This window comes from Haliaeetus albicilla, chromosome 27, assembly GCF_947461875.1.
Source record: "Haliaeetus albicilla chromosome 27, bHalAlb1.1, whole genome shotgun sequence".
In the NCBI taxonomy this organism is placed as follows: domain Eukaryota; kingdom Metazoa; phylum Chordata; class Aves; order Accipitriformes; family Accipitridae; genus Haliaeetus; species Haliaeetus albicilla.
Genome location: NC_091509.1, coordinates 3423198 through 3444773, shown reverse-complemented (window position 1 = coordinate 3444773; position 21576 = coordinate 3423198). Strand labels below are relative to the sequence as shown.

The window sequence follows — 21576 nt, the reverse complement described above, 5'->3', positions numbered from 1 at the left end:
AATTAATCCCTTTCCTGATAGGGCAGAAGGCAACCCACCACCATCTACCCGCTGCCAACAACTGCAGGGACAAACATCTCCCTTGGCTTTGCACCTCTGGCTCTCTCCTGAATTCTCTTATTTACCTCTTGCTTTCAATTGCCTATGGAAGTGTGGGCTCAGCAGAACTCAAGAGCTGTACCTGTGCGCAGTTTTGTTATTCCTGGTAGGTCAAAGATGTATTGGGATTTCATCCTTGATGGGGAGACAGAATAATAGGGATGTACCTCACCTGCACAACAAGCATACCCTTCCTTCCTGCACTACTCTTACCCTTTGAAACCCCATCATGGATCAGACCTCCAAAAACCCAAGCAAACAAGCAGAACTACATCACTGAAGGGCCTGTCAAGCCCATGTCACACAGATTTGATGACAGGCAATTAAGTCTCAGTCCACACATTTATCGTGGTGAACGCCATAGACATGAAAGGCAGCCAGTCATCCACCACAAATATTGAGACCTCTGCAAGGGCCAACAGAGCCAAAACAGACACAATGAACTGACTTCATGCAGTTGAGACTAGTGTAATCCACATTACTTTAAATATGCCTCAAACCATTCATTTAACTAAGATAGGTAGATGTTGGATAAAAATAATCCCACTTTACCCCAGACAGATTAGGCACATGCCAGTTCTCCATCACAGGTCTCAGTTAACACATCTGATATCAAGACTGGCAACACTAATATTATCTTGGCATTACTTTAAGGCCTGACTTGGAATAACATCTATGGGGCTCTAAGGTTAAGAAAAAAAAACCTGCCTCCAGTTACAGAGAAAAGCTTATGTCTGTGGGTTACACAAGCTCAGCAGTTACTAGCTGGGCCATAAAGTCAGCTGTAGTAGGAGCTGGACAATATCTCAACTCCTTTTAGGAAATATCACATATTTCTGAATACTAGCCAGTCACAAGCCATCCAGTGGCTTCACCAGCAGGATGTCTTAATTAAAGCCTGCTGTTCTACAAACTGTGGACCCAAGCACACCAAGGACTGTTCCAGTGAGTCTAGCAAAGCAGTCTGACTTTGACTACTGCAAGACCAGCAGGCAATAGGAGACTTCTTACCTCTGTGTGGAATTTGTTGTCACACAAATACAACGACGTATTGATTGGTTTGAAAGGTTCAAAGTCAATGTTGACTTTCTTCTCTTTTCCTTCTTCTGTCACAATTGTTCCACAGTAAACAACCAGACCATTTGGAGGTACTATAAAGGACACAATGCAATTTTAGATCACTAAGAAATATTGCAAGCTGTACCCATCAAAAGCTAACTACTAGGCCTTGAGATTTAAGGCAGAGTTGAAATTGAAGTTCCCAAGTTTTTTACTTTCTATTTCCCCCACCTCATTCCCTCCCAGCTCTCTACAACGCAAAACAAACTAATTTAGCACACCTATACTGAACAGCTTGGAGCAGGAAGCTAAAGGTAACACTGATGGAAAGACTTGCAACAAAGCTGCAAGAACATGTACCTGTCTGTTAAACCCATGAGCTCGCAAGCTCACAGAATCCAGAAAAAGGCTGAACATCCCCATGAAGCTTTCCTAGTTCTTATACAGCGATTTATAGACTGACCATCTCAACGAAGGCCACTTGCCAGCGTAAAGACAGTAATGACAAACTTTTCCAGTCCTCATTTTAGATGACCTGGGTGTATTTCCTATGGTAGCTGCACAGTGGCATGCATAAGGCATACTAAGTTTCTGCCTGATGGAAAATCACTAGTTTAATGCAGATGAACTATTGTGGAATAGCTCTTAAGGCTGGCCAAGTTTAGAAGAGTCAGCACTGCTAAGGACAGAATCATGAACCCGCTTATTAAAGACAAGGACCATCTTATTATTCCAGTCCCAAGGTCTACCCCTGAAGTAGCCATCCATGGGCAACATACCTGGAATATCAGTGCAAAACAGCAGCACAGGCCAATAGATTTGATTAGCAGAAAACTGCATAATGCAGGAACTTAGGGCTGCTTCCAAGTAAGGGAAGTTTGCCAGCATCCATACAAGCTAGAAGTTACCTTTGTTATAGAGTTTCAGTCTTTGCTGTACAGATGTAATGGCTCCCAGTACTGAAAGGCGATTCACTCGAGACTTAATGTTGGAGGCGGTGCCAAACTCATCGGCTAACATTTTTGCCACTCGCGAAATCTGGTCTTTGGGGGGAATGATCAACGATATCATGCTGGTACCATTGCTGAGAAAGGAAAAAAGAGGGGTTGTGAGCAGCCACCAGCCAAAGCAACAAGTGTATTCATACCATATTCCATGCACACAGCTGTCTCTCCTCCCTCCCCCCCAAGGATGCTTCACTTCACTGTTATTGGTGTAACTCCCCTTCTGCTGGACAATAATGGGAGAGAAAAGAAAACAAAACAGGCTCTTCAGAGGATTTGACTCCATAACCACACGTTCAGATTAGCCACTACCAAGCAAGTCCTCCAAAAGCTAGCCATTTAACCTGGGATACTACTCTGGAAAGAAGAACATATGTACAGGCTAAGGGCTGCAAGCTAAAGGCATGTAAGCAGTCCCCAGCAGAGATTATTCAAAACAATGCAGCCACATACTTTAAGGACATTATTAAGCCCATTCCATTTGTTCTCAGACAGCTGGAACACTAGCCAGCCCAAGTGCTGTTTTAACACTTCGTTCTCCTCAGATTAAGACAGAAAAGTCAACTGGAAGGATCCTTTTGTAGCAGTTAGTCTTTTCTACTTTCCCACTAGCACTTTGCTTTATAGAGAAGCTCACCAACTCTGCCAGCTGCTTTAAATAAAGCATGCTTAAGCACATGACTGCTAGTTCAGAAGCACCAACCCCAGGCACAGAGTCAGGAGATAAGAACCCACAAATCACAGAACTGGCTTAAATTAAATGAAAAAAGTAAGTATGATATTCGTTTTTCCTATGGCTTTAGGGTGGGTCCTGCAGAGGTATTAATCCCCAAAGCAGCTTCATGGTTCAAATCCCTCCAAAGCCAAAACAAAAATCGGAGAAGTTCCTGTCTGCCTGCCAGCAGGTACCTCCCATTTGCCATTGAAGTATCCCAGATGTCTGAATTGCTGCTTCTCAAATTTAAATTTTGTCTCAAATTTAACCCAGACCTCATACTTCACATTAAAGTAATGGCATAAAAATCAAATACCTCATGGTGTCCTCTAGCCCTCTCAAGGGCAAACCAGCTAAGCTCTGAAAAAAAACCTCTACTCCAGATTCTGAGTCAGAGAACCAAAGTGCTTTTCAGCCTTAAAAAAAAAAAAAAAAAAAAAAAAAAAGTTTTTTGCTCTTTCACATTTCTTATGGTAGGAGAAGCCTAACAGTACCTGCCTGCTGCTGTTTCAGATTGTCATGCACTAGCATCCTGCCTGAAGTGTTTGGGCTACAGAGACAGCAGGGAAGTGCTTTAAAAAGCAGCACTTCATTAGCCTCTTTACAAGTTGTACAGCCCTCTTCCAAAGATCTTCAATTCAGGCCAAGTTGAAATGGATGCTGGTAGGTCAAATAAGTCCCTGACCTTAAAGACAACTAATTGGTTTTAATATCCAAGATCCCCATACACACTAATCAAGAAAGTCACAGAGACACTTGCACGCATTATTCCCAGAAGGAGCTTTGAGCCATGCTGACAGCTATCAGACTTCCAGGTCACACCAGCCAAGAATACTCCATATACCACTCAATTAAAGCCGTTAGCTACCCCAGTGAATGGCACAAGCCTTAGGGAAGATATAATGGCCTATCATTCCCAGCAGGCTCCTTTGAGTAAGAGGCTGATCAGAATGAAAGCAACTCTTCCCGAATTTTCTGAAAGTAGCACTCTTGAGGCAAGCTCACGCAGTTCATTTCTTCCTCTGAAAGAAGAGATTCTCAGACTACCCAGAGATTAGAAAGCTCTGCACATCACAACTAAGTTGCTGCACAGACTAAGGGCATCCCGACATGGCAGGTGGGAGATGGGACCGTTATGCCCCTTGGGCACTCCATGGCTCTCCTGCTAGGAGGAGATTTCATGCAATTTTTCCTGTATTGAGGACAGAGGGGAAAGAGCAGACAGCAAGCTAGGGGAGCAGGCGGGAATAGCAAAAAGGAAGACCAGGTGTGCCCTCCCAAGACCAATTCTTCAGTAAAAAAGCACTTCTAAAGCTACCTTCAGTTTTCAAATGCAAGACACCCCTCAAATCCCAGCCCCTGGCCTCATGTTATGTTCCACCGCCCCAGAAACACCGGCATTAGCAGAGCAGCTGGCCAGAGCGCAGCTCTGCGTACCGTGAGCTGGCTGCATTGTACCAAACTCACACCTTGAAGGGGCCACCATAACTGGTGACTGTATTACACACAGCATCTTATCTATAAGGCAGTCACGTGTGTCAGTCAAATCACTGTTCCTTAGCAACACCCTGCCCAAAGCACCCTACCTGAGGTAATACAGTGGACTTCACAAGCCATCATGATTTATTACTGCAAACAAATAAATGAAAAGGGTCTCTTCGATGATGTGTTCTCCCTCATTTAAGTCTCAAACTAGTATAACACAGCACAGTACTGTGCTTAGTCCAACCCTTCAGCAAATTCCACCCTGGATTTATATCCAAAAGCACCTTCCATCACCAACATCAAGTACATTACTTGGGTTTGACATGTTTTCACCACTATTTACACAGCCAAAGCTATTTCAGGCACTAACCAACTCCCGCGGAATCCAGCAAAATAGGGAGACACGCAACTTGCCACAGGCAGCCAGAGCACACGAGTCAGCCGGCTTGTCACCCTGTGTCCCCAGGCACCCAGAACCCCAAGGGGGGGCAACCCCTGCCAGCATGCTGCTGCTGCCGCCTGCTGGGTACAGCTAATCCACCCAAGTAGTTCATTAGGCAGCCAGCTAATTGAAGGTAACAGCCAGCACCCCCTGCTCATCTCCCTCTTCCTTACACAAGCACAGTCAGGGTCTCATCACTAAATTAGATCATGCCCCAGAGAGGTTGAGACCAGCAAGACACCAGCTGAAGCAGATCTGCACACAAGTGACCAGGATGGCTGCAGAACTCCCTCACACACCACTAAGACCTTGTTATCCTACCACAGAAGAGCAGTTTTCCCCTCTCAAAGAAAGTTTGTACCTGTATGTGACCTTACCGCAGGATGGCAAGGTCTAAAAATACCTGTGGTTGCATCTGCTAAATTGACCACGATAAGACAAAATGTAGCTAAGAGTTTCTAAGGAAGCTGCTGTTCAAAAACACTTAGAAAAAAATAGGTTATTCTGCATAGTAATACAATTTCCAGGTTTCCTATTGGTCTTTGCAGCCACTGTGCCCAAACAGGACAACAGGTAGCTCTGCAAAATCGCACACCTCCTCCACAGCTGCTAGATGAACTGCGCACCAGATTCTTGAGTACATTTCCTCTGGGAAGGAGGTAGGGGAAATCATGCTGACTAGGACCTCCTGAAAGGGGCCTTTCCAAACAGCAGACCTCTAAAACCAACAGGCTCTGCTGCGCATGAAGCACATGGGACATTTGCTGCCTGGCAGGCTGCTGCCAACCACAAATCCCCTAGCGAGCACGCTGCCAGACAGAACTTCATTACAGAATTGTTACAGTGAACAATTAAGTAATCAATCTAGATTAAGGGCAGTGCTCACACTGGCAGCTCGGGATCGAACGTGCACTGAGCTGGTTCTTCCCTGTATTATCCCCAGAGCTCCTGCAGGAAGGATGGACCCGCAGCACTCCAGATTATATTCTGCTCAGCAGGATCCCGATGGCAAAATGCAGCATGGCTAAGAGGTTCCCCCCCCAGTTTTAGTGCACCCAAGACAAATTATACGAGATCAGCTGGAAGGTAATGCTTTCAGACTGAACTGAGCCAGGAAGTTTTAAGCAGCTAGACAGTTGCTGTCCCTATTCTGGGCTAAGGAGTGCCTGCACGGCAGCCAAATAGCTGCCATTGTAATGCAAGTACGTGCATCGAGACCCGAAATGCTTAGAGATGTTTGCTTTGTAAGAAACTGGCATCCCGGACCAGTGCCATCGCACAAGGGACTGGAGAGGAGAAAACAATTAAGAGCATTAAGGGCACCTGTCTGCACACTACAAAGAAACAAGGGGGCAATTAAGTGCCAACCTCTGGAAAGGTAGAAACACTTCACTGTCTGGGTACTATGGTTACTACTCACACTACGCCAGCCCTGCCAGTAATTGGCAATTAGCTCAGATTTAGCATGGCCTGGAAGGTACCAGCATTAGGTATCTCTAGGATAGAAGATGATGATCAGGGCTCCAACTTTGCTCCTAAACCACTGCAGGTGGGCTCCGACCTTACTCCTACAACCTGCCAGAGTGCTGTTTTGGGGAAAGAGGGAAGCAGAAACAAACACATTTTGCTCTCTCAAGACAGCAAGTTCTTTAGAAAACTGAGGTTTGTGGATAGGACAGCCTGTTCTATTATTAAAACTTCAGTGTTACTACAGTTTGAATTTCAGACAACTGTACCACAAAACAGCTTTCCCAGTCACAGAGGGGCCTAAAAGCAAATGTTAACAAGTTATCACAGAGAGTGCCACTATGTGCAGTGCTGAATCATCGCTAACCTAGCCCCAAAAGCTGAAGGGAAAAGTTTTGCCAATATTCCTGCAAGCAGGTACTACAGCATCCAAGCAGCTTGTTTTTCCTGCACTGCCTAAGAGGCATCATCCGACAGCATCTCACCATGCCCGATGACAGCTGTGATATTGCAGACCAGGAAGAGAACCGTTGAGTTCTTTCCAGAAGCAAGAGCAGGGATTTCACAGAAGACACACCAGCTGGATTGCTGTGCGAGTCCCAAGCCACGTTTGGCACCAGGAGCGGTGCCCACTGTGTATGCGTTTTACGGTTCAGCATGAGGAAGCCACCACAACAGAAGGCAAGTGCACAAAGCGAGCAGTGTATCACATTTGAAATAAGCTGCCAAGTATACCCCATGGACAGTTTTCATTACAGCTGGCAGTTGAGCCTCCTGTTCTGGGTGGCCATCTTCATCTACAGGGATTTGGTTTCTGCTCTTTCAAAGCCCATCAGAAGGACAGCCGAGCAGATCCTTAGACGTTCAGCTTTCAGCTGAAACTAGAAACTGGTCTAGTAGTTTTCTAAAAGCTCCTACCATCGTACACCACATTATGTCAGTAAAATGGCTACCTGCATGGCCACATACCACACGAAAACCAAACCAGCAAGCATCGACTGTAGCCACCCTTGACTTGGCAGACAAGAGCAATCCCAACCAGAAGTCTGAGGAGGAACAGTCACTCAACCTGTCTCCTGGAATTTGGGATATGCGCTGGCAAGAGAGAGCATTAATTTAACAGACTTGCTATACAAATAGCAGTTACTAGCCTATCCTGTGGTATCAGAGGAGACTTGACAAACAGCAGCTCAGCTGTAGTTGTTCCACAATGAAACATTTTACACTAATAGCACACTGTGTAACGTGGAGATACGGAGGCAAGGAAGGTCAGTCATTCTCTATGACTCAAAATGAGCTTATTCCTACAGGGCGCTATCTTCATGAGCGCCTTGCTTTCCCCAGGAACCAAGGGCAGCAGGAGGCCTATATGTGACCGCCAGAGACTGGCAGGACCGTGGAGCAAACAGCTTTCAGATAATCTGATCTTAACCACATACCACAGCTAGGAAGCTTTCTATGAAGTAACTGTTGCCACATACTGCTTCAAGCGATGTTACCTTCCCAGGGTAACATCTGCTGGTCTCCATCCAAGAGGACTGTGGAATACTGGGCACACATCACAGGTGCCGAGGAGCCCAAGCTGCCTGGACAGCCGAGACTACTGAAGTTACGCTATGGCTAGACCAGTTCCATCACTGACACATCCACAGCCAGCTGCAAGATGGGTGCCAGCAATATCTATGTAATCCAAGGCAGAACTGCACCGGGCACATACCACAGGTCCAAGAGAAAAGAGCTACTTCTGAACAAGTATCCACACAGCGCTGCAGGCGCACGATACTTCAGGAAAGGACTAAGTTGAGAGCACAGTCCACACAAGCAGTGATGTAAGTAAAGAATATTTCAGGGTTTTTTTGATTCTGTATCTGAGCAGAGATGTTGAATGAAGTACTATAAAAAGTAAGTGTCCTTTGGTATAGGCAAGTACAAAATTGCTGGTTTGGGTTCTCTTACAAAACACAGGCCATTAGACACTCCCTATTCATACAAGCCCTGCATGCAACAGCGTTGACCTTGCCGTAGGGAAGTTCTACGCGTTTGCTCTTACAACTTATGAATTATGGCTGTGAAGTACATAAACAGGTCATAGCTGTGCCCTTTAAAGAATTAATGTCTTTTAATAAGAGAAAGCCTCCATCAAATAGGAAGTGGCTCAAGGCCACTTGAGATGCCAAATCTAGAGAGACAACAGCAGATGCAAAAGCTTTTCCCGGAAATCCTGTCAGCCTGCTACAAAAGAGCAGAGACAAGAGTCTAGGATCCCTTCAGCGCTTTAGAGGTAAGGTCATCTGGAAGCTTACCCAAAGACTGCATAGCCTGTGAGAACATCGGTTGAACACTTTGTAACTAACACAGCCAACATGCCTCAATCTAATTGCTGCTTGAGAAGCAACAGCTTTTTGTCATGTCTCCATTAGAAATAGATGAAATCCCACTCCCTGTTCAGATGATGGGCTCAAAGCACAGACCAAGCAGGAGGCAAATGCTGCATGGATACCTAAACAGAGCACACAACACTGGTCAGCTGACAATGGGACATACCATTAGCTCCTCTGAAGTTTAATATAAAGTTGAGCTGAAAGCCATGCTGTTGGCAGTACTTTTTACGGCATCATTTCAGCAAGAACCTCACAACCCCACCTTGGAGGCATTCTGCATTTCACCACAGCATACACCAGAACTCTGGATCATCTACTAAAAGGTGACATCAACACAAGTTGTTCCTCAAAGGTCTCCAGGCCATCCAAAGACAGGTATGAAGATATGGAAGAGACCAGTTCCCAGGGAAAAATAAGGCAGCAATGACCTCGCTGGGTCAAATGCCACCTCAGAAGCACAGAAAAAGCACAAGATGGGGGCAGGGTGGATATGAGGGGAGGATCGCAGAGCCAGGAGACAGAGTTACTCTTACCTCAAGAGTACTTTTCAGATTATGCATTAACTGGAGAAAGCAAGCCCCCCTCCCCTGAGTTGAAGAAACACTCCAATAGCTAATTCCCCTGTCAGTCACTGAATGCCACCTCTAGCCTGGACAAAGGAAAATCACTTAGCTGCACAGCATGAGACCATGCAGCTATTGCCACCATGGCTCACACAATGCCAAGCTCTCAAGCTGTAGTTCTGTCCCAGAGCCCTAGACAGGAATCTTGTATATCAGCTTCCTGTAATGCTAGCAGATGGGATAGAAAAATTACTGGTTACTTTGTGTAACAAGAAACAGCTTGAACATGGGCATTAAGACTGTCCTGAAAAGGTATTCTGCCCTCTTACCCTAACCCACTGACCTTCTCAAAGAGGAAAAGCCCCCAGATGCCAAGCAAGCTTACCAAGTTCAAGCTAGGGAGCTAAGCACCAAGCCAGAACCCACCCTGGAAAAAGAGAAGTGAGCCTGCTTTCCTCAGTGCCCCCCCTGCTTCAGCAGCAAGGGATAGCTTCCCACAGGGAGGCAGCAAACCGCTGCTTCAGCAAAGCAGCAGAGGCAAGACCGGCTAGTGTCTCACCAAGGGTCAGGCAAGGTAGTGCTTTCCCCCCCTCAGCAGTCACTGGCCTGCTGCCAGGATCTGCCTCCTGAGCTCAGCGTGCATCAGTCCCCAGGGATGGAAAGGAGGTGAAAGAAGAATCAGGTCATAGACCTCTATTCCTCCACACAGCAGAGAATTTGGCCAGGTATCACGTGTCCGAAGGCTGCACAGGTAGCAGGTAACAGTCAGCCCTTGCCCATTGGTCCAGCACGCGCTACCTGCACAGAGGTCAACGTAAGCAGCTCCATCCTCCGAGCTTCCTCCCATCCCCAGCTGGAGCCAGGGAACCACCAGCACCCGGATCCTGAGTCAGTTCTGCAGCTCCAGGAGCAGGCTCTGACTTCATCCCATATTTCTGAAGAGCATTGAATCAGCAGAAGTGGATACTGCACACCCCACAGGGAAGGTGAATCAATGCCACTCCGAAATCCTTGGATCAAAGGCAACGCATCACAAAACATAATTGCGTAGGCATGTTTTGAATAGGCCTTATTGGCTGCATCTGACCTCATGCAGAAAGCCCGGATGCCCAATTACTGGTAAGTGGAACAGACATTTCTGCACTTCAGACATTTGTGACTCACTGGGAGGCTCGGTTTTGCCACAGCTCCCCTACTCTCCCTCCTCCCTCTCCAATTATTAATGCTCCAAGTTTAAAAGACTTGTTGCATTACGCTAATGGGCCAGTTGGGTACAAGATGTACACCGAGGGACTGAAGCAACAAATCCAGATTTGCTTGTTAAGATGTTAATGCCTCAGAGCTACATGGGAATAGGGAGCTAACAGGGGGAAAAAGAAATCCAGTTGCCACAGAGCCAAAAAAGCCTGTCCTCTTTTGAGGTGCTCATTTCCATCTTTTACCACGTTGTTTGTCTTCAGCAGTCAGGGGCTCATTCATTAGCTCTATGTCAATGATGATCTGTGTATGAATCACACTGTTCACTAATGATTCACGCAGTTGTAAAAAAAGGGTATCAGGCTGCTGAACTACCAAGGGCTATAAAACACTCACTGGAGTTCTTGTCTGACATGTAACCGTTCTCCCAGATCAGGTCATTTTCTGCCACTTGCTAGCGCACACTCTCAAAACAGCACTTCTAACTGTTGCTATAATTCAAAAGGAACAGGTAGAGCAGGCAAATGAGAAAGCCCAGGAAATGTTTTACAACAGTTAACACAGGCAACCAGCAGGATGTCAACAACCCTTTGGACATTCTCTCCAGGTCCAGCTGCCTTCTCAGCTGCCCCCTCCCTGTGCCAGGTTTCTCAGACCATCCACCCTCCACACCATCAAAACACAAGTTCTTAAGAGACACTGCCTTAGTCCTGAGAAGTCTGATCAGCCCTGCTCACATGAAATCCATATTCAGCTTCTAACGCCAGCACTTCTATGACCAGCAGCCTGAAAAGACTCAAACAGTCAAAGCAGGAAAACAGCACGTAAGCAGCTGCAGTACGTCCTACGCGATTACCTGCCACAGAGCCCTCAGGTATCACTTCTGCCCTGGACTACTTCTATTCCAGCCTCTCTGCAAATGTCTCCTCCTCCTCACACTACCAGAAGCAAAAGGCAGTATTAATATTATAGCCTTTACCTCTGTAACAGAAACGTGACCTCCTTTAGGAAACTACCCTTAAGACAAGCGGGCTGAGAAAGCACTACTTCGAGGAAGCAATTCAGCTTAGGTAACAACTTGAATCATAACCTCTTCCCTAAATATGCCACACTTTAACGACAGATCATAAAGCCAAAGCAGAAAACTTCTTGTCAATGAAGATAAATTCCACGTGCCGCCCCCTACTCTTCCAGTCCTTGCCCCACTCATCTGTCTCACATTCTCCAGAAAGACAGCTGTTTACCCCAAGGCTGGCCCAGCCCCGATTCCAGCAGAAGCAAAAGACTTTTAGCAAAGGTAGGTCCACTGGAGACATCACCTTGCTGTGGAGAGATCCTCAAGGCTACGCCATGACTGGCACTAGCATGACATATCAGCACTGCAACGTAATTAACACAGCACAAGTTGGAAAGCCAAGTAGTACCTTGCCACAGCACTGCCCTTCACAGATCGACCAGCGCACCCAGGCCCAGTTCAAGGTCTCCGTCATACTCCATGTCCTAAGGTGAAAGCTTCAGCTCTGCAGAAACAGATCCTGTATCAACAGTTAAACTGTTTCCCAGAGCCCAGACCCACGACACAGCCACGACAAACAGATCCCGATAAAAACGGTAGGGAAGGAGATCTGCTGCCAGCCTGGGAGCAGGGGAGGGAGCCTCTGAACCAACACATCTCCGGCAGCACGGCCAGAAACTGGTCACAGTGATGAAAGACTACACCAAATCCCCCTCCTGATGTATGACATCACTTAAAGACAAGATAGTTATACTGGTACTTGCCTAGACATGGTGGTATTGTTGCAATCACACAAGATACAGTACACAGTGGTGTACTGTATCTTATATGCATATATGGTGCAGTAGAGAAATTCACACTGGAGTTAAGATTAAACTATTCTAGCACATTCAACTATTCAACAGTTATTCCAGAACAGTTGCAACTTTAGTGCAATGAAGCTGTACAGCACCTGCTATCAGCAGAACAAGCCATCTACAGTCAAGTGCTGCAGATGCTCCCAGGAGCGACTGAGCATTTGCACTGCCTAATTCTGAAGAGAAATACAGCTCACCGATGTGGCACAATATAACCCCAGCACTGCCAGTTTCCCAGCACTTTATTCAAAAGAAATCAGGAACAAGGCAAACCCATACAGGACATCTACTTGCAACTGAGCCCAGTTATTCCCTAAATGCATCCCAGCAGCTAGCGCTGCTGCAGCATTCACAGCTGCAGTGTTAACTCACAAGAAAGCAGGCTTTTCTGTCACTTTTGGAAAGGCCCACCATGCTAAGAGGGGAACAGGTCAAGACTATCTTGCCTTCCAGAAGCACCATGTTGTCCATACAGGTCTCAGCCTTGCCAGCTTCCCTGGTCACAAATGTAGCATCATCCCAGGACACACCAGAACAAGACACAGAGATGCACAGCCTACCACCCACCTTCTCCCAAGCAGCCTCCTGTCCCTGTCACACAAAGCTGGGAGGCAGCAGCAGCTCGAGGCTAATTCCAAAGTTGGGCCCTTCCATCAGGACCAGCAAGGCTCCAGACGGACTGCAGGAGAACCCAGCTGCAAATGATGCTTTCTGCAACACAAGCTGGGCAAATAATTTATGTCTAAGCAACAGGTCAGCTTTTCCACCCTCAAGCCAAACTAGTATATGTTTCATTTTGCAGGAATTCCCACACATTTTCAGGTCTCTGCCCTTCCTGGTGACTTTTCATTTGTCTCACATTTGGTTTCTCCCATACAGCAGATGGAAGTCTCAACTCGGCAGAATCCAGACCCCAGCAGGAAACAGCATCGCTTTGCTTTCCCATGGCTCTGGAGATACCAAGACTTCCCCTTCTCTGGCCATTTCTCCATTCTCCTACATTTCTTCCAGTTATAACCAGAATAAGTTGCTTGTTCAGACTTAGTTTCTGCATTTGCTCAGAAGCCTGCATATGCCTCCACCTTCCAAAATACTTAATTTGGAGAAACGTTTTTCGACACAGTCTGTCAACCTTAGTTGTGCTTGCAGACAGAGCCTTCAGAGACACCATTCTCTTTGCCTCCTCTTTCCCTGTTTCAGTGAAATAACTCGTAAGGGCTGTTGATCTGAACAGAAGTCTAGCCCTGCCTTTAAGTTCAAGGCAGGAGAGATGTCTCAAGGGAGCAGGTTCCTAAAGGTTTTACCATTATAATGCAGCTCCACACCCTGCATCAGCACCTGCTGCACTCTCACTCAGGGTCAGAAAGTCCATCTGGGCAGCAGAGGTGTTAGTAAACTGTTTCTGAGCAGAGACGTTTGCAGGAAGGAAGCAAGCAAGCCCTCATTTCTAAGACTTTGAGAAGTTTTCCAAACACGATTCAGATGTGACATCTCAGGCCTAAGCCTGCAAGGAGACTGCTAGCTGTTGCTGATACTTGATTTTGCCAAGAATTTACAGCTTAGATTAGCAGAAAAAACTGACCACAGCCCTGCTAACTATTCAGAACTGCAAAGACCAAAGGAACAAAGAGTGATTGTCAGTTTAACACTGACACTGGAAAACTGCATCAAGCAACAGCAGAAAAGCCCCGAGAGAGAGTGCATAAAGGAAAAACATTGTGGCTAATACCGCTTCTACTTGAGCTGCTGCAACATCCACATGCAAAGACAGGGCTGCAACTTCTGGGGGGACACAGTCTTTCACCAAGACTCTGTTTTATAAAAACTAACTGTGGACTGAAAGAGATGCTTGATCAAAGTCTGAGCACTGCAAGCTATCAGAGATGAATGACAAGGCTAGACTTCTCACAAGGGCTTAACTTGCTTATCACCAGCCTTTTACCCTCATCTTCTTCTGGCTAGAAAGGTTAATTGCCTGTAGTGCAGAACTCGGGCCCCATGTGCTCTCACTCATACATACTCTGCAGATACCAGCTACTCCACCTTCCCTTCTCACCAAATCAGAAAAATCAACTCATTAACTTTGTACAGTATCAGACAGTTTGCAACTCAACTTCGGAAGAGCTAGGAGGAGATAACAGGCACTTCTGTTTTAGGAAGCAAGATACAGAGATAAAAGCTCCTTCTACTCCCTGCCAGCAGAGATAGGGTTTGGGGGTTTTAAAAATTATTTTTCATTGTTTTTGTTTGCCAGATTCTCGCTATCCAGAGATCAGCGAGAAAGCCAGCTTTCCTAAGCAGGACTGGAAAAATAACACAGGACATTCTTGCTAGGATGTTACCTTAAAGTTTGAGAAGCAGTCTTACCCCTCGCTGGCCTCCAGCTGATCAGCTCCTGGTACAGCTGAAGCTCTCATCTTCTCCCTTAGTCTTCTGACCAAATACTGCCACTTACCTCATCTATCACAGACACAATAAAAGCATTGCCTTGCTCTTATGCTCACTTAACATTTTGATAACATTCTTCAGATTTCACTGAGATTTCACCAAAATACCTGGATAACAGCAGAGGTGCCCCAACCGCCACATGCGAATTGAACATCTAGCTCCAGCTTCCTCCATTTCCCGTCCCTTTGATCCACTGCAGGAACAACCAGCACATGAAACTGGGACACTGCTGCTGGGTCACTATTAGGAGCACATGAGTAAGGGAAGGTGGAGACGCCAAGGAGTCCCTGGCCCTCCACATCACCCTATTTAAAGGCTTTGCCCCCTAATCCACCCCAGAACAGGTCTTCCTACTTCGCAGGAAGAGGAAGCGACTCTCCCCAAAGGCCGGAAAAGCCTGTTTCACTGCCTCACACCTCTTGTGCCGGGGAGCCTAATGCTTCTGGTGGCAAAAGTTGCAGCATCTCTTCCCCTTACTAGGCCCAAGCAGACTAGGATAATTTTAGCTAGGACTCCCTGGAAGCACGACACACATTTACACATAACCACCATAACCTTGCTTATAGCAAGGATTGCTAGCATCAGCAGCCTTCGTCAGGTGGCAGTTTAGCAGCTAGCACACATATCAAATTAAGGAACAGCAGTATCATGACATCTAGGAGATATGCTGGATCCAGAGGACTCAGCTAAACCTCCTACATGCATTTTATTGCGCTTGCAGCATCTTTGCCATGAAGTAGAGATGTGCCAGGTATCACTGATGGGGAAGAGGGAAGATACCCGGGCTGTGGCCCCAAGAAGCTGACACCCCTAACAGCTCCAAGGTAGCCCTTCAGCCTCGCCTCTCCCAGGAGCCCTCCAATACCAGTTTTAATCTTGTTCTCTGCAACATTCCTCTATTCCAAACAACACGAGCGCTGCTGCTAAAGGTAGACGTGCTTATGCTACCACATTTTGAATCAGGGGGAGCAAAAATGCTAACTGTACACTTCCAAAACACAGCCCAGCCTCCCTCAGCGCTGTTACAGGGACCGATAGCTGTTTTTCACAAGCTGCAACGGATGCCCGTAGCTCCCCAAGCCCTTTCAACTTCACGGCAGAAGTCATTTACACGCTCCCGTGCTTGCTGGGACCTCCCTGCGAGTACAAGGCATGCTGTCAACACTGTGCGAAGACACAGCTGAATGATCAGCTTCAGCAGTCAAAGTTCACTCTGCTGCAGGGAGGGAAAACCCTGGCTCCCCACTCCCTTCTCCCACACCCCTATCCCTTGCACAGCTACATCACAAGTCAGATCACAAAAATTTAGGGAGACTGTGGCTTAGGTTCTTCTCCCCCCTTTCCCCTCCTGCCTGGGTTAGTTTTCAGCTGAATGATTCTCCATGCCTACTCCACACGCCAGAACAAATGCCAGCACTAAGGAAAGAACAAAACAGCATCTTGGCTTATGCAAGCTGTCCGAAGGCAACCTGCCTTTTGGGTGGCTGCAGTATGATGCCAGCACTGCCCCAGCTAGATGAACACAGGTTCAGATGAGCCTACGGAAACCGGAGCCACAAGGCTGGCTAAGGAGTCACCCTTCATTTTTATTTTATTGCGCTGCATACAGAGACACGCGCTTTCTTTGCTATTTTACAGCTCTGGTACCTATAGTTCTTACAATTACTCAAGCCCAAGTGGCTTCCCGACCAACGCAAGAAGCCACTTCTGAGTTACCCATGGAAACGGGCGCCATGTCACCTTTGGCATGGGGCAAGCTATAAGAACATCCAGCTAATTTTACTTCTGGTGGGGAAAAAAGAAACTGAAGCACAAGGACGATGAAATTTAACGCTACCCGAACTTCGGAAGAACGTGCTTTCAGGGAAATGGAGCTAAGCGCTTACACCGGAAGGTGAAAGGGGGAAAAAGACCCAACAAGCGTCAGTAAGAGAAGGAATAAAGTAACTGCTGCCCCCCTGCCCTTACCTTCCTGCCCTCCCCGAGCCAGCTGGTCCCCCGGGAGGAGCCCGGGCCTGCTCGGGGGGCAGAGGAGCCGTCTACTCCGGCTGGAATCCGCCCTTCCCCGCTGCCAGCTGGCACGGGGCGGCCGGGGGAGCACGGCCTCGGAGCTCGGCGGCCAGCACGGGCCCCGCGCGTCCCCTCTCCTGCGCCGGGCGCGGCGGGGCCGGGACACCCACCTGTGACACCCCCGCGGGGAACTCGTCGGCTCGGGGCCGGGGAGGGCGGCGGAACAGCTGACGAGCCGCCACCAGGCCGAGGCCAGCGGGGAGCCCAGCGGCAGGCGCTGCCCTTTTCCCGTGCGGGAAACACGGTTACGCTTCCTTTCTGCCACTAAGCCTTCCCCGGTGTCCCCGGGGGGGGGCGCAGGCCCCCCAGCCCCCCGCCTTCCCTCCCCGGCCCTATCTACCGGACCCCAAGCAAATCCGCTTTTCCCTCCAAGCCCGAGGCCCCGAGCGGCCGCAGGCACCCGGCCGCTTCACCACGCGGCGAGACAAAAGGGCACCGGGGGCCCGGGAAGGGGCCGCCGGGCCGGGGCCGCGCCTCGCCCTCCCCGCGGCGGCAGGGCCCGGGCCCCCTCGCTCCGGTTCCCGCTCCGGCCAGGACCGCCGCCCCCCGCCCCCACCCCCCGCCCCGGTAACGCTCCCGGGGCGGGCGACCCCCGCCGGCCGCCGGCCCGCGCCGCGGCCGCCCTCCCGCCGCGGGCCGCCCCCCCCCCCGGGGCGGCGCAGGCCCCGCCGCTCACCCGCGGGCCGCCTCCAGGCTCTTGATGAGCTTCTTGATCTTCCAGATCTCCACGTTGCGGTCGGCAGCGCTGGGATCGTCCGCCATCTTCTCCCTCCTCCTCCTCCTCCTCCTGCTGCGGCGGCGGCTGCGGCGGCCTGCGGCGGGCCGGCGGCACAGACACAGCGGTTAGACCCCGGCCCCGGCCCCGGCCCCGGCCCGGCCCGTCCCCGCCGCCCGCCGCGCCCTCACCTCAGGCCCGGTCCCCCCCGGCGGCGCGCGGCTGGCGGCGGCGCTGACGTCGGACACCGGCTGCTCGCGCTCCCCCTCTCCGCGCTGCATGTGTTGCAATCGGCTCACATGGGGCCTGTGACATCACTTCCGGGGGACCGGGGCGGGGGGCGACCGCCCGCCCCGCCCCGCGCGGGAGCGGGGCGCTACGCCATAGGCCGCCAGCCCTCCCGACCCCGCCCCTCCGACCCCGCCCGCGGCGCTATTGGCCGTTGCTCCGCGCGGGGCCCTATGGGGCGCGTAGTCCGCGGCCCGCCCCGGCCCGGCCGCGGCGCTCGGCGGAGCCGGGGCGGGGCCCAACGGCGGCTCTCGCGAGAGCCGCGCGGCCGGCCGCCGGGCGCGCTTAAAGGGACCGCGCCCGCCGGGCGGGAGGGGAGCGGAGCGGCGCGGCCGGGGGCAGGGTCCCGGCTGTGGCACCCCCGGGCCTGCCCCGCCGCTGCCGACCACGGGGCCGCCCTGCCCGGGCCCTGCGCCTGGCTCCGGTGTCACCCACCCCCCCCCCCGGGACCATGTGCCACCTGTTTTACACCCCCGGCACCCTCCGGGACCCCTTCCCCAGCCCGGCAGCCCACCCGGCCGGGGAGCAGAGCGTGTCCCCCTTCCCTGGGCACCCGCCCCCTGCCCCCAGCAGCCGCTTTTGGGGGGCTGCGGCCACCCCCTCGCAACGGGTAGAACAAGTAAATGGCTCCAGTGTCGTTTCATCACCGTGTTTCCAGCTGGTCCCGTTTCGGGCTGTCCCACAAGCAGAACCGGCGGGTGCTCCCTGGGCCGTGGCACTCCCAAACCTGCTGCCTGGCACCTTTGGGGCAAAAAAGGCAGGTTGTGGGTTTGCAAACCTGGACGCCGAGGCTGCGGGTGGGGTTTTTCTCCCTCCCGCTGTGCCCTGTCCCTGCCCCACGGCACGGCCGAAGCCCGCAGCCCCGTCATCAACGTGTGGAGGAAGCCAAGCTGGGCAGGAGGCACCGGGAAAGGGGATGGGGGACGTGGAAGTGTTTTATGGAGCCACAGGCTTATCTCACATTTCTCCTTTCCCTGGAAATGTCACCTTTCCGCTGTCCTTATCGCTGCCCGGGACAGCTGAGGGCAGGGGCAACCGTGATGCCTGCAGAGGCTCGGCTGAGCTCGGGTGTGCTCAGGGTGCTGCTCTGAAGGTGACAACGAAACGGTGAATGTCCACAGAAGGGCAGTGAGACTGGCTGGAGGTTTAGGAGGGAAATGGTGCCCCGAGAGCCCAGGGTGGGGGTGGCAGTGGCCGGCTGGGGGAACTGTGCCCCCGCAGCCCTGTCCTGCACGGTGTCTGGCTGAGCACACGTCCAAGAGCCACATCTAAATGCATCCACAGCCTCGGCGTCCAGGTTTGCAAACCCACAACCTGCCTTTTTTGCCCCAAAGGTGCCAGGCAGTGGGTTTGGGAGTGCCACGGCCCAGGGAGCACCTGCCGGTTCTGCTTGTGGGACAGCCCGAAACGGGATCAGCTGGAAACACGGTGATGAAATGACACTGAAGCCGTTTACTTGTTTCTTTTATTCGGTGGTAGCAGGCAGGCTGCTCCCCTGCTGCCCCCCCCCAGAGGTGATGCTCTCCCGGTGATGCTGAGCAGGCACCAACAGCTGGATGCTGGGGGGTTTGTGGCCATGGTGTCTCTCCAGCCCCCATCTGCCTCCCTGGGACATCCCAGCTCTGGTGTTTGCGTCAGCCTGGTCACCACCCTTGCCCTGCCTGGGGGCAGCCTGGCCTCTGTGCCGTGCTATGCCATGGGGGGATCGTGCTCCCAGGACAGCAAGCGCTGCCATAGCCTGAGCCTGCTGCAGCCTCCTCTTCCTCCTGTGCTGCTGCCTCTCAGCTCCTGGGCCCAGCGTGGCCCCCTGCCCAGTAAAGCAGCACCGAAGCCCTGCTGGGAGCTGGGCACCGCTGGGCAGCACGGTCACCTGAGCAGGGACTGGTCTGGGACTCAGCCTGAAGCTGGGTTTTTCTAGTGACAGGGTCATGCTGGGGAGATGCTGTGAATTTCTGAACTACCTGGTTGGACTTAAAGTCCTGTTTCTCTTGGGCTGAGCAAGTAACAATTTCAACCCTTACAGGTATTTTTTTCCATGTGCATCTGGTCCCACACAGCCCTTTATAATCCTCCTCAGAACAGTAAGACAGTGGATTATGCCTGGCTTTAGGAGATGATCTGCTGAGATGGAAGTTTCTGGGCTTGACATGACAGGGACAGTGCAAACACATGGGCAAGTGGACAACAATTTACCCCACGCTTTCCTGGCAATCCTGCCCTTCCAATTCAATCCAGGCACTCTACTCCAAAAAGTGCCCACTGAGCATCCCAGTTACCGCCTCCCAGCCCGATGCACCCACTCTGCTGTGGCAGGTTCTGCTCCAGCCTTCCCGATGCGACAGACGCTGCTGTCAGTTCCCCCCGCAGCTCTCCCGCCGGCTGGCTGACACAGATGCCGAGCAGCGCCTGTCTCCGACAGCCGGCATAGCTCCGCCGGAACGAGGAGGGAGCCGAGAGCAGCGACGGGGGCAGAGCCACTGAATTAGGGACAACTTTTTCAATACACTGCTGCGCTATTTAGAGAGGAGTTTTAAAAAGGAGCCGTGCCTTCACAGCATGCTGCCAGACACTGTCTTGTGGAGAAGGGGGAGAGACTCCATTTCACTTTCCCCCTGTGCAGTACTGCAATCCCCAGGGAAGTGGAGCATCTCCCGCCTGTACAGGCAACACAGCAGGTCCTTGTCCTCACCAGGCATGCTCCCCAAACAGGGCACGCTGCAGCTGTCCTGAGCTGGGGAAAAATGCTTTTAAGAAAGGGAAAGAAGCCACTGCAGGCAAGCGGAGATACCCTGCACCTGACTGAAATCTCAGCCTTCCCTCCCCTATTAAAGTCAGGCAGGAGCTGTGACACCGGAATCTACTATCCCAGTCCTCTTTGTTACTGAATGTTATTATTTTAAGGCAGCATGACTTACCAAGCCCAAGGAGGCCGTGCCTTGCACCGACCTGCTCCCACGCACAGACGACACCGTGAGAGGATGCACGCAGGCAGAGGAACACAGCACAAACATTGCTTGGTCACCTTTTTCCCCAAAGAACACGTGCAAAACTTTTCTTAGTTACTGTCATACACAGACCAGTAATTTATTCCAGAGCTGCAGCACTGCTGGCGCTACAGGCTTCCTGAGTATCAGCCTACATGGAAAATGACAGCAGGCAATGAAGCCCAAACACCCTTTCTCCCAGTGCTGACAGATACCTTCCCAGCAGCAGGACAGCAGCGGTTAACTCCTCAGGACAGGAGTCGCTCCTCTTCACAAGAGGTAACAGCCCAGTTACTGCATCTCCTGCCTTCCTGGCGGTTTTTCACAGCAAGAAACTGTTCTCAGCACGACACACATCACCCTATTTCACTTTTCCCTCCCCAATTCAATAATTTAGCTTCTAAAGGAGGAGCTAAGAACAGCACATTAAAAAATAAAGAACATCTATGAAAGATGTATTTAAAATGTGACAGGGAAAATAATTTATTGAATAAGTAAAGGCCAACCCCAATCAGTGATTCAGGACCCTGGAGGCCGTGCAATGATGATCCATCACCTCTGCCCTGATGGCCACTACAAGCCCGGAACAGAGGTAAGAGTGTGCGAGCAGCAGCCCCCACAGGCAGCAAGCAGCCCTGTCCTGGGCTGCCCCAGGCTCTGCTGAAGGAACATCTGGCTGCAGTTTCAGGGAGGCAGCAGGAAAAGCTTCCACAGAGGATGGTTTTAAACTATTTTACTTAAGGACATTTCCTTTCAGCATGTGAAATGCCGAACTCGCTTTGCTGGA

General features: G+C 50.7%; 1 protein-coding gene across 1 annotated transcript in view; it reads right to left on the bottom strand.

Annotated features, from left to right (window-relative positions):
• The window catches only part of ETF1 (eukaryotic translation termination factor 1), a 28553-nt gene extending 10707 nt beyond the window's left edge, over positions 1 to 17846 (bottom strand). The window contains exons 1-4 of the mRNA XM_069772920.1: positions 17709 to 17846; positions 17479 to 17614; positions 2067 to 2242; positions 1111 to 1250 (exon numbers count right to left, since the gene is read on the bottom strand). Coding sequence (XP_069629021.1) covers positions 1111 to 1250; positions 2067 to 2242; positions 17479 to 17564 — 402 coding nt within the window. The 5' untranslated portion in view covers positions 17565 to 17614; positions 17709 to 17846. The remainder of the gene's footprint in view (positions 1 to 1110; positions 1251 to 2066; positions 2243 to 17478; positions 17615 to 17708) is intronic.
• Positions 17847 to 21576: the final 3730 nt, after the last annotated feature.